Source organism: Anas acuta, chromosome 7 (assembly GCF_963932015.1).
Source record: "Anas acuta chromosome 7, bAnaAcu1.1, whole genome shotgun sequence".
Classification (NCBI taxonomy): Eukaryota; Metazoa; Chordata; class Aves; order Anseriformes; family Anatidae; genus Anas; species Anas acuta.
The window spans coordinates 9,583,180-9,596,191 of record NC_088985.1 but is presented as its reverse complement, the minus strand read 5'-3'; the positions used below and the strand labels follow the sequence as shown (position 1 = coordinate 9,596,191).

The 13,012-nt window shown below is 36.8% G+C and overlaps 1 protein-coding gene across 12 annotated transcripts in view; it reads left to right on the top strand.

Annotated features, from left to right (window-relative positions):
- Positions 1 to 13,012, top strand: part of GRID1 (glutamate ionotropic receptor delta type subunit 1) — a 583,553-nt gene that overhangs the window by 339,981 nt on the left and 230,560 nt on the right. For all 12 annotated transcript variants that reach the window (XM_068688379.1, XM_068688377.1, XM_068688380.1 and 9 more), the window contains one exon: positions 12,294 to 12,499. In XM_068688379.1, coding sequence (XP_068544480.1) covers positions 12,294 to 12,499 — 206 coding nt within the window. The remainder of the gene's footprint in view (positions 1 to 12,293; positions 12,500 to 13,012) is intronic.

Sequence of the window (13,012 nt, the reverse complement as noted above, 5' to 3'; positions counted from 1 at the left end):
AAAGATAAGAACTTGGGTATTAATGCGAAAAACTGTAGCTGGTTCATCTAGAGTTCAAACAGGCTTCCTGTGCTTCTGTAGTAAAACATCACATGCTAAATTATTCTCATGAACTCAGCAGATTTAGCGTCTGTTCCCCCCGGCATTGAAGTATGTAAAAGTAATGTGAATTTATTAGTTATATTTGTAATCTTTTATAATTTCCTTTCACTGCATTGTTTCTTAAGGAGATGGCTCTGTTTTCCTCTCTCCTGCAAGACAGGGAAAATGAGAAGTCAGTAATTACATTAAATCTTGTCCTTTCTTTATCTATGGACTTTCAGATGCCTGGCAGTAACACACTATTGTGTCCTTTCTGGCATGACATCTTGTCCTTTTCCAGGCTGTTGCTTTATTTGAAGTAGCTGAAATTAGCAGTCTGCTTAGGCAAACTATGTCAAGGTGTGCAAGTCTGCCAGCACCCACCAAAGATATCAGCACCTACGCAGTGCTGCTCAGCCAGCAATGTGTCTCACAGCCTTTTCTAATGTCAATTTTTTCCCAATGACATTCAGAATTGGCTAATGCCTTTCCAGTAAATTACAGGACATTAATGAAGGACTTAAGTTGATTGGAGAGAAAAAGTAGATCTCTTCATGTTAACCTTAGGGTATATTGAACTTCCTAACTGGCCTTCATATTAATGTCTCCAATCAGGAGATAAAAGCTTGTCAGATTTTGCAGGAGTTGCACTGAAACTTTGTCTTAATGAGTCCTACAGTTGAATCTCTACTTAAATTTAGTGAGGTATGTAGCTCATGTTTCATTTGTTCATAAATACATATGGACTATGCTGTAGTAATACTGAAGTTAAAGTACACAAATAAAACATAATGTCACCGAAGTAACCTGAGAGAGAACCCTGAGTACTTCTTGCTTTTGAATGCAGTTAGGCAGTTCTGTTTTTCCTGGATAAGCATTGAAGTATCTCTGTGTGCAGGTTTACAAATAGCTTTATAGTACCTTGCAATTGAAATTTTTCTGGGGATTTATACTGTTGACAAACCGGGATGGTTTTGACTAGTAAACCAAGGGCTCTCCTGTTGTGCTTGACTGCTCTTATTTAAATGAAGTTATCCTAATTAAACTTGGGTAGGACATGTCTGGGTAGTGTTATGCTCCCATTTTCTCTCTTATCCTTTCCTACAGCTGAATTTTATTTTATTATTATTATTATTATTTTCTATGAGGTGGCAGTATTTTCGCAACTTGTAAATGTTTCTTGGCTGCTGCTCTATACAGTGAAGAGAAGAAAAGCTGTGTTTTTAAGATGGCTGTTAATTTTGAAATGGAGTTCTTCAGCAAAATGTGGGAAATCGCTGTTGTCTGGGCATGTATGAAACCAATCATAAGCATGCTTTTCAAGAGCAAGTTAACTGTGCCTTCGCAAAAGCTGAGTTCTCCATCACAGCCATGAGCTGATAAAAACCTGGCCTGTTTGTAGAGGGGAGCTGATTAGAAAGGTGTGCATTTTTTTTTGCTGTTTTTTCACTGCTTCTTTAAGAAAGAAGGGCTTTACATCCTGAAAGATAGAAGTGCATTCTACACGTTTGAAGTGTTTATCTTGATTATTACCACAGGACTAAATCTCAGCATGCAGTAGCTATGTGAACACTTATTTGTATGTCGAGAGATATCCTATGTAGGAGGAGACTTGGCAAAGAGATGCCTCACACAAAACTAAATAAGCACTGAATGTTGGTAGGACTGAGGCCTAAAACATCTCATTTTTCAGTCTGTTCAAATGTGTTACTTTTGTTTACAATATGATGAGTGGAGAATATTTTGGCACTAATCTTGGTACAGTGTACCACCTCAGTGTTACCAGTTGTCTTTTCAGTAATCATTACTCGTTATTTTCTAAGAGCATGGAGCTAACAGAGGGATGCCTGAGGAGATTTTAGCTGATGGCAAACTATAAGCAGATTCATGTTTTAATTCTCTAGCGTGTTTTTCTTCCTCTGGGATCAGATGTGTTGCTAGAGAATGAAGTACGTGTATTTACCATCATAATTAAAGTAGTTGTAACACAAATGAATAATCAGCAATTGATTTTGTTTGTTTGTTTGTTTATTTGTTACTGGTTGTCGCTAGAAGATGGACTAATTTATGGTCATTATATGTGATTTGAACTTAGTTTTTGTTTTCAGTTCCCTCCCACCAGCACAAGAGATTTGTTATCTCAGTAGGGATCCTTCTTATCTTGTTTTTAACAGAAAATACTGCAGAACAGAGTCTAATTTTGTATCCTTTTATGTTTCTGTGTACTGTGTATGGTTTTTTTGCAGGCTGCATTGCAAAAAAAAAAAAAAAAAAAAAAAGGCTTTAAAAGAGTAGGAAAGCAAAGAAGGTTATATATATATATATATATATATATATAATGTCTAAAGTAAAATACACTTTCCGGGTCAAATGGCCAGCCAAAGGAATGAAACTTATTCTGTTACCACCATCCTAATTACAGCCTGATGAACAATATTTGAGTAAAATAGTGGCCGAGGGTCCTTATTCCTGGATTCTGAGTTAAAATATGCTCACTGTTGCACTCAGCTTGCCAGCAAGTCACCAAATGCTGGCCAAATAGTTCAGGGCAGGCCTGCCCAGGCTTGATCCACACGAGTTAGTGTCTGCGTGGTCGTGCAGCAGGGTGATGTGGGGCCTTGCGGGAATGTGCTGCCTGTGCTTAGGTAGACAGAGCGCTCTGCTTGTGGTGGTCAGGCTCAGGATGAGGTTTGGATGCAATGCCACTGTACCACCTTGCACTGAATACTCTGAAAAGTGAGGAATGGAGCAGAACTGTAGCACCTACCCAAGTGGCATCTAGATTTCTTAGTGTAAATAATTGGAGATATTATGAAACTCACATAAGGAAGGACATGGTTTGCCAAAATCTGAGGCTGGTTAAGAAGTAGTACTCTTAAGAAAGAATTCCTGGTTTCTCAGTGGAGACAACTCAACACACAGATGGTCCTGCCAAGCTGAGAGCCTGCAGCTCTGACAGCCTTTCTGCTGCTTGTGTGCCCAGGGCACCTGACTTTTACTAGAACCTATAGAAATACTACAGTGGGAGAAAGCTTCCTCAACACAGAGTTGAGTTATTATTTGCTGACATGTGGTTAAGTAGGTATAACAGCAACTAGCTCCTGTAATGTGTATTTATAGTGTATACTTTATTATACAGTACAGGCATTTATAAAGTACATTGAGGTCCTTAGCTGAAAGGTGTTACATAAATGCAAGCAATAATTACTGTTGCACATATAAAAGAGTGAAGTCTTCCTGCCAGTAGGCTTTCCTCAAGGGGGAATTTAATTATCTGTAGTAATTTTATTGAAGTCTCTCTTGAGATTGGAATGTGTAGTTTTTAAAGTTGATTTAAACAAGAGGGAGACTCTCGGCAATCTAGTGAAAGGGATGATTCTTCCTTTTCTTTGCTGGACATTTGGCTACACACACTTGTCTCCATGTATCTAGACAGAATGAATGAACCCTTCAAATTCTCAGGAGACTTCAGGTTTTCTGTCAAGTTGAAGAGATACCACCTCTTGTTTCTCAATTTAAGGCATTTTCTCTGTCTATTCAAATTGTTTTGGGATGCACTTCTTTGCATTTGCTTGTCCCTAGCTCAGGGTAATTCATTTTATTTAGAAAGGACATGCTTCATGTGTCAAAGTATGTAACCAAACTTAAAATATGACAAAAATTTAACAGTATCAATGGCAAATGCATTAATGCAAATGGGCTTATAGTACCACAAACCTAAACTTGCTTTTTGTTCAGATTTTCTTATAGAATCATAGGGCTTTAAGAAGGTGCATCTCAGACCTTCAAAAGATAAAAAATGCATTTTCCCAATGTACTGGCAGATAGAGGCTTAGAATTACTTATACTCAGCCATAGCAAATATTAGGCTCAGTAATTTATCTTCATTACATTAGGATAATTTAAGTGGTGAAAAAAAAAGTCTTGTGATTAAACTTAGGATATATATCAGCAAAAACATAGCTTCTGTCAATACATCTATTTTTTGGCTCATAAGAAGATATGGCAGGAACACTAAATAGTGTCTTTAAAAGTATTAAAAAAAGTCTTAAAAGCGTTAACAGCAGTAATGAGATGAGAGGCTATTACAGCTCATTCAAGTGGTTTACCATTGGGCAAACAGTTGGCAATTATTGCACTTGGAAGAACTAAATGGATGATTTGAACAGAAATACTGGTTCTCCAGTGAATTTTCTTTTTATGACAATTGTAGCATATGTCCACAATTTTTCCAATGGTAATGAATTTCCTGAGGTGGTTTCCCTTGTGCTTTTGAATGTTAAGTGTTAAAATCCAGCAGGAGAGACCTGTGGTTGACCTTTCATGCTAAATGTGAAAGGGCCGTGGTTGCCTTTAAAAGGCTTTTGTGCTCCCAGGCCTCCTGGGAAGCTCTAGTTACCTTCAGACTGGATCAGCTGTTTCAGGTATGAAGCATCAGTTCTGCAGAGTAATTTTGAATGTTTTTAATAGTTATGTCTTCCTCCTATTAAAGTCAAATCTGGAAACATTTGCTTGTACATGCAACACATCTGGCTTTATATTGTGTTCTGTCTCTTTCTCATTCGTTCAGGAGTGGAAACTACCAATATCTATGATTTGTCTGTATTCATAGTCCCTTTCATTATTTAAAAATGTAATAACAATCTATGCATGCAGTACAACTGCTCAATAAAAACAATTGTGTCCATTGCTCAGGTTTCAGCCTTTGATATCACAAAGGGGTTCTGAGTAGACCTTTGCATTTGATTAGCTCTGATTTAAACATAATAAATTTTCAGTTTCTTCTGAGAGGTGGTCACATGTTAGCCTGTGATGTAGATTTAAATGGCAAATCAGTGTTCCATGTAATTTTCAAAACTTACATCGTTTCTGATAGTCTGCTCTCTTCTTTTCAGCACATTTTGTCATTTTGTGTTCGATCAATGCTAGTAGAACTATCTAGGAAAGTAAGGTGAAAAAAAGGGAAAGGAGAGTCCCATAGGTTCCTGAAAATTCCCAGGTTAAAACTGCTGAAGATGCACTGATCTGGATGCTCATAATTTATATCGGTTTAGGGGGAAACTGTGATGGTCTATGGAGGACAAAGGCATTGACAGTTACAATGCAGAAATATACTAGTGGAGCACATAGAAATACACAGAAACCAGATCTGCCTGAACAATTCCCTGTGCTGGAAACTGAATTGCTGGGAGAATGTTAGAGGGAAGCATCACTGCACAATTGCTTCTGTTTTACACTTTGTCAGAGACAGGTAGACAGAACTGGTCTCCTCTGGTACAGCTGTTCTTATGTAAGCTGAAAACTACTAGTAAAAACTATTTAATTTGTTTGCTTGGTTTTAAGATATTTTTTTTTTTGGAACAACTGTTGGAATAGAGCTATTGCTTCTTAGATTTATTGTGCTTGCATGACTATTAGTTACTGAGCTCCTTCATTTCTTTAAGAAAAAAAAAAAGATGAATTGGTAAAAGTGGAAAAGGTAAAAATTGGCTTTGAGTTCTGACATATCTAAAACCATGCAAGAAAGTCGGTGTATTTTTTTATTTTTTTTAGCAGAAGGATTCTGAAGAGAAACTGAAGAAAGAGGAAACTAAATCACAGACTGTTTAGAAATTGAGAATTCCCCTGTACAAAAGTTATCTTGCTGATAACAATTATCTCATCACTGACTGTTGAAAATGCCCAGTCAAACACGTGGAAATGTTATAGGTGGAGGGAGAGGCTGCATGCACAGAGAGATTGTAAGAATACAAGGGAATAAACTCTTCATAAAAGTAGAAAATATGCCTTACCAGTATCACTTCACATTTCTGCTGGGCTCTAATAAGCATTTACATACAAATATTAATATAGTCTTATCTCTCGTACACACTTTGCTATTATACTTTCTGGTTTAATCACTCTATTCGCGCAGTTAGAATTGTGAGTCTTTTAGGTTGAAAATTTCAGTGCTTTTCTAAAGTCAAACTATTCTAGATGATCTGTACAAAATAATTCCCTTCTGGAAGCGTAAGTAGTAGTCTGTTGTTTAAAGGAAGGTTAATATCTCTAGCAAGGACCCAAAGATGGTATTAAATTCATTATATTCATTCCAACAGCTTAAAATGCAGCACAAGTCTGATCTTCAGGATGTGCATCTGTTTCTCGTATTGGTCTTTTTCCTTATTTCTTAGGTAAATATCTTGCAGTTATGAAAAAGGAACAGCTGCTGTAAAATCAAGTGAATGAAACCTATGAAAACTATGTGATTTAGGAGACCTGTTCCAGAGTGTTTATAGATTAGCTTCCAAATCACTGAATCCTAAAATATGTACTTTATTCATTTTAAGAAATTAAATTGTGTGTGGGAAGTATTCTACCCAATTTGCAGTCAAAAGAGACAAACCTACATTAAAGCAGAGTATCCTTGTATTAAAAGTAAGAAATATCCGTTAAGAAAATGAAAACACTTTTTTGTCTTCTCTTGGAGCTTAAGTGTAAGGAAAAAATGCCTTGATATTGTTCCTAAAACATTGGAAAGGGTGAATATATTTTTAGAAGTGTATAAATACTAAATTAATTAAACTATCTGAGTCTTCTTGATACACTTGGCACTGCTTAAACATATCACCAATATTATACTCAAGTAAAACTAATACCAAAAAAAAGTGTGAAGTGTAGCACCTGTAATCAAGTAAATGAAAAAAAAACTCAGAAGATCAGCTTTTCCTGTCTGATCTCATTATTTTTCACACTTATTTACTTTTTCCTTATACAAAAGTGCAAATAAAAATATAGATGTGGGTTATTTGAAAATAGAGCCTGGTGATGATACTTGAGTCCTCCTAAAGTTTACTTGTTGATGGATAAGAATGAGAGGTGTGAATTTTTTTCTTGGAGTTTCTCTAGCCTCGCCTTCAGCCCCAGCTTGATACTTCAGTTTAATATACAAAGTAGAATGGCCACGTGCTGCTTCTATTTCTGTCATCTGGTGTTAGGAACTGGTGTTGAAAAGACACTATACTGCTCTCTACCTCTGTAAATTCCCTTCTACAACAAGCCCTCCTTAAAGGCTAGCTGTGCCCAGCTGTACAGCTGGTTCACACAAAAATGTTATCTTTTAAGCTGCTCATGTCAGGGCCAAGAATCACAACCTATACTTTTATGACAACAAATGTTATTGTAGACTCTACAAAGTTATTTTTTAAATATAAATAAGATCATAGATAATATAATAAAAATGGATTGCTTTGTAGATGACAACAAACTTTACCTAGAGGAAGCTAATGCCACATTTAGTATTACAACGTTATAGTTGTTTTCTAGTCAGCCAGCTCAGTGACCAACATAACCTCAAGCAGCAAATGATACATTTCATTATTTCTTATAGTCCAATAAAACCACTTTTATAGCAAGCATTTGTTTTGCAGTCACAGTGGAAAAATTCTTATCTTAGCAGTGCATCAAGGCTTTCCTTACTTCCTTGTTAACAGTTATTCCTGAAATCATTTCATTCTTCTGTTGTCAGACCTGAATGTGTGGTATATCTGTCAGAATTAGGAAGAGGGCTCTCAGCCACAGAAATTCTTTCTCAAGCCAGATTTAACAAGAAGGATGCAAAGTTTATAAGATGTTTTTTGCTCTTATGGATCTCTAATGACATAATTCTAATCCCAACTAGCCAATTTCACATGATTGTAGTTAAGACTGGAGTATCTTCTACAAATCCAATTACTGTACAGTTTTACAGAGAGATTCACCCAAGTGCATTTTGTGTAGCATCATTTTCTTTCTGGAGTGCAGGTGTTGCATCATCAAGAACTTCGCTGTTCCCTAAACAGAAAATGTTCAATGTTGTTGCTGAAATCCTGCTTGGTATGTTAAACATGTACAAATTGGGTGTACGCAGGGAGTTAGATAATTAAAACACTACTATAATTTTTGTGGTTGAGTGTAGGTTACATCCTGAGCAAAAATAACTATTTGCAAAGCTAAAGGGGACAGTTGGCTATAAGTTGTGCAGTTACAGCAAACTGCTGTTTCATTTGTCAGATACTCTAGACAGAAGTATTTGACTTTGGATTGTTATACTTTTCCTATGAAGTATGAAATAAATGGGTATGAGGAATTATTTTATTAGTAATTGTTCAAAAAACTCTCTTATGTTAGAATCTGAACATTAATAAAAAGGAAAAAACTCACTGTTAAGACTACAGAAGGCAACACATTTTAACAATGCATTTATGGAATCCTTTATTTGCATTAAATTCCATATGAATTTTATATGGCTCATTTCAATTGTGAAGAAAATGAAGGATTAACAGTCATAAATGATGAGAAATAGAAAATCATGACTGAATTTTTGGAATATCTCTTTGAATTAGCATGGAACAAAAAGCAGCTTTTCTTCTATGTTGCTTGGATTTGTGATCTACTAAATGTAGGAGAAAACAAGGGCACCAAATTATTTTCTTATGTGACATGTCAGATAAAATAAAACTGAGCCTAATTCATTATTATTTATAAGCAGGTGCTCCTGCATATGTGCATGTGTTTGTGTGTTTATGTACACATACATTTTAAGAAATGATTGCCCTCTTGGTAACAATGGTAAATAATTATTTGAGAAAAAAGGTCCCATTAAGTAAGCAACTAAATTGGTTAGTCACTGAAAACACCGCTCTTCAGTTCCTGCTTCCACTTCTGAGTTCCCACCAAGCCTTCTCCTGCTCCCCAGTGCTATGTAGGAACAGACATGTCAGTGTTCAGGAAGATACAGCCATGCAGTTCTTTCTAATTGCCAACACTGAATAAATTCACATTCATTTTTATCTGTTAAAAACTGACAGATTGTGCTTGTACACTTGAGCTTGGACAGTTTCTTCAATCTCAGATTTTGCTTTCTTGTCAAGCTGGAAAAAGTATGAGTCCTTTCCATTTATTTTTATTTTTTAATTGGGAAATAAGCTGTTTTCCTTGGGGGAAAAATTTGTGAGGGAATACAAAATGCTCTTCTCCGTCCAAATAGTCTTACCATGTGCATCAGATATTATATGCTGGTCTACAGCAGTATTTCTAACCAGTAGTTCACCAGGTCAGCTGAAAACATAAGGCAAAAAACCTAGAGCAGTATCAGCATGGTTAATCTTCGGTAAACAGCTTTCCGTTGTGCAGTGATAGCTTGAGATGCTTGCACAAAAGACAAGTTGTTAGGAAACTACATATATAAGCTATTTTCTTACTGTTTCTCAAACAATGCAGTAATTTTGAAGGATAAAACTGCATTAGAAGAAAAACCTTTTTCTAGTATCACAGATCCATAAAATCAGTATAAGTACAGTAATGAATACTAGTTTACTGAATTTAAATTAGCAAAATCCAAACTTACCTTGACAACTTTATTAAAGCTCTTTAACCTGTAGACAGTAGCTGTTTGTCACTGTCGTTATTTCAGCACACCTGCAATATTTAGCACTTCTGTGAGTGCTGAATTCTACTAACATATTCCAGAAATGCTGGCATGACACTAAACCCTGTATTTTCCTTGATGACTCAGGATTTTGGAGACAAAGCACATCTGGCAGTTACTTGATAGTGTGTTAGAACTGCTGTAGACTCATTCACCACCACCAAAAAAAACATGAGTGCACCTTTCCTGATGGGGGACTTGGCTGGAGGCCAAACTAAACAAATAAGCCTGAGTTAGGAAGGCAATAAAGTCTGCTGTGGTTGTCACAGCACTAGCTTCATTTTCATTCCTTTCTGATATTTCTCTGTAATTACAACTGCTTTCTGAACCTGAGTTAATCATATTAACAACCATTTCCATGTTTGGATAGAAGTATGAATATACTCAAGATGACTTTGTGTTTTTGGTTTAGTTTTAATGTTACCTTACTAGTTATCTTAATCGACCCTGTTGTACTGCACTTGAAGTAAGAACTTCAGCTGGTGTAGCCTGCAAGATATTGCTTGTCATGTTTCATACAACACTTTTTGGGCAAGGTGAAAGATGTTCACATATATATTTTACGGCAACGTAACACCAAGACTGGTGGTGATCTAAGAGCCTATCCAGATGGGGTAGCAAGGAATGCTACTGACTTGAATAAGGTTGTTTTTTGGTCCCTGAACTTCAGTGATGTTTGTGGTATCAATTCTTAAAATTCCATCAGGTAGAAGTTTTTTCCAGGTTTTAAAAAAAAAATAAAAATAAAAAATGAGTTTTTCTGAAAGTTTTCTGAAGAGCCTGTTTTATTATGGGAACAATAAATATCTCTCTGATGTGCTGAGGATGATGTTGTAATGGGCTAATGAAACTCTGCTTGAATTTGTCATGAAGGAAAGAACAGAATCTGTCTGTCTCCCATTTCTACTCTGTGGAAAGGCTGGGCCTGAGCATGAAGAAAAAAGGCAGTTCCTGCTCCTCCTTGCAGCCCCTTGGCTCTGCTGTCAAGGGTTGGTCATGGGGGACAGGGTTCTTGATTGTGAATGAAGGACTTGGGGCAAGGATGTCCTGATGGGAGGCAGCACTGTCACTGGGCTACACAGGCTGTGGTGGGGATTGTTCCAGAGGTCCTGTGAGCCTCATCAGCCAGCACATTTCCAGTTTCCTCATGTATTTGAAATAAGAAATTGTTAGAGTTACTGTGGGCAACCCCTGCAGTTCAACAAAGCAGCAATGATGAGCTGTGATTGACTTTGGATGTTCAGTGCATAGTGCCATTTTACACAACATTTCTGAAGAGACATCTCAGTGCAGTTACATTTACATTTACATCTCTGTAATGCATGTTGTCCTATAGCTGGGTCACCATGCAGACTGAGAAGGAGAAAATCATTCCCAATTTATCAGATATATTCTCATTCTTTTCCGCAGTAAGACCTGCTGTTCAGTTTCTGTCACTATTCGCAAGAGTTTGAGAATCAGTGTTACGCTGCAGAGAAAAAAGATCCAGAAAGATTCAAGCAACTTTTCTTATGAAGATGTAGGAACTTATTGGGGGAATTCAATGTGCTACATCCCATAAAACATTTTGTCCCAAAGGCTTTGGTTTTTGTTGTTGTTTTGAAAGGCTGTTTATTTAGATGGCTATTCTAACTTACACCGTTCTGCCTCATCTAGGAGCTTTGAATTTAATAATACAAGTACAAGAAGTGAATGTGAGAAAAGGGGATTAAGTAATACATTCTTATCAAGACAAGTTATACATATTTCAAATTAAATTAAGGGCTTCTAATGATATGGTACAGGTCCTAATGATATGGTGATCAGGTCACTGTTATTTTTGAGAGCAACCTAGTTTAATATATACTTTGACCTTCTCGTTGCTCTAAATTTCACTACAAAGTAAATACTAAAAACTCCAACACTTATTACAGAAAAATGACAATAGTCATGAAGGTAAAGTACAGTTTGAACCAGAAGGTTTCAGCAAGAAAATGTAATGAAATGTGTGTTGCTTTATGTTAATGTCCTCACAAATTGGGTTAGGAAAACCTATTTGGCTCAATCAGCCTGAAGTTGAAGGGCAGAACTCAAATGATCAGGTTTTGAAATGTTTTCCCCTATTGAAAACCAATGTTTTTACACAGTAATATATCATAAGAGTTTGGGTACTGTTTCATAAGTTTACCAGTGAACAGCAAACCTCTGTCTAGGTAGGGATTTGTAGGAGGGGAAGAATAAAGCAAGGGGGTCAAAAGGAGGGCTATGGATATCTTTTTTGTTTGTTTGTTTGTTTTTAATGGGAAAAGTAGGACTGATCTTAAATAAGTCAGGTTGTGGTAGGAAAAGTTTAGGTGTGAGTGGTTTATCACCCATGCTTCTCCATCTCCAGCTGGATTCCTGCATTTTAACTGTGATTTGGTTGGGGTGGGACTGTCTTGTGTCATGTTCAGCCCTGTGGGCTTGAGCTGCTGGGGGAGCTATCCACAGCCACACAGATACGTGTACCTCTGTTCCAAAGAGTTGTACGGAGACCTTCAGGGAAAGGTAATCAGTGGAGTTTCCCTGTTGGCATTTGACTATGAAATAGGTGTGGAAAACAACTGTCTTATACCTGTGAGGCTCTGTGGAATACTCTTCTGACAGCACTGCAGGAGAAAAAAAAAAAAAAAAAAAAAAGTATTTTTCCACCTAATTAGTGATGCTTGCCTAATTGGCGAAGGTTGATGCAGTGGTTTTTTCTTTTTTTTTTCTTTTTTTTTTTTTCCTCCCTCCTATGTTACAGATATACGCGGACTACAGGGATTTCTCGATCAGGCCTCCAGACTGGGACTTGATGTGTCATTACAAAAAGTGGACAGAAACATCAGCAGAGTCTTTGCCAACCTTTTCACTACCATGAAAACAGAAGAGCTGAACCGCTATCGAGACACATTGCGAAGGGCTATCTTACTCCTAAGCCCACGGGGAGCCCAGACTTTTATTAATGAGGTCAGTGAACAGTTGTTTTTATCTATGTTTCAGGAACATATATGATGACTTATGTGATACCTTTCCAAGTTTTCAGAAGTGGTGGATTTTGACAATGCTGGTTGGTAAACATCAAATATTCTGCCAGGTGTTAATATCAGAAAATTAAAATAACATCTACTTCATGTAATGCAAACAACAGTAAGTGCAAGTGGACAGCATGGACCAGATGGGCACTTTCGATATCAAAACAGTTCTATGGGGGCAAGTCTTTTTTTCTGGTTGTCTTTCCATACCATTACTCTTGACAACCACCCAGGTCTTGTCTACAAGTGATAAGAAAGTCTATTATGCTCTATTAGAAATTAAACTCAATGTGTCTGGGAGTGTTGTCTTTACTGTGGAAATCTCCAGACTCATGATAAAAGGTTGTGTTACTGACGTTTGGCAGCTGAATCTATGTTTTTATCAAATACGAAGTAGGAATGATACGTTTGTCTTTTTTTCATGATGATTTCTTGAAATCATCAAGGG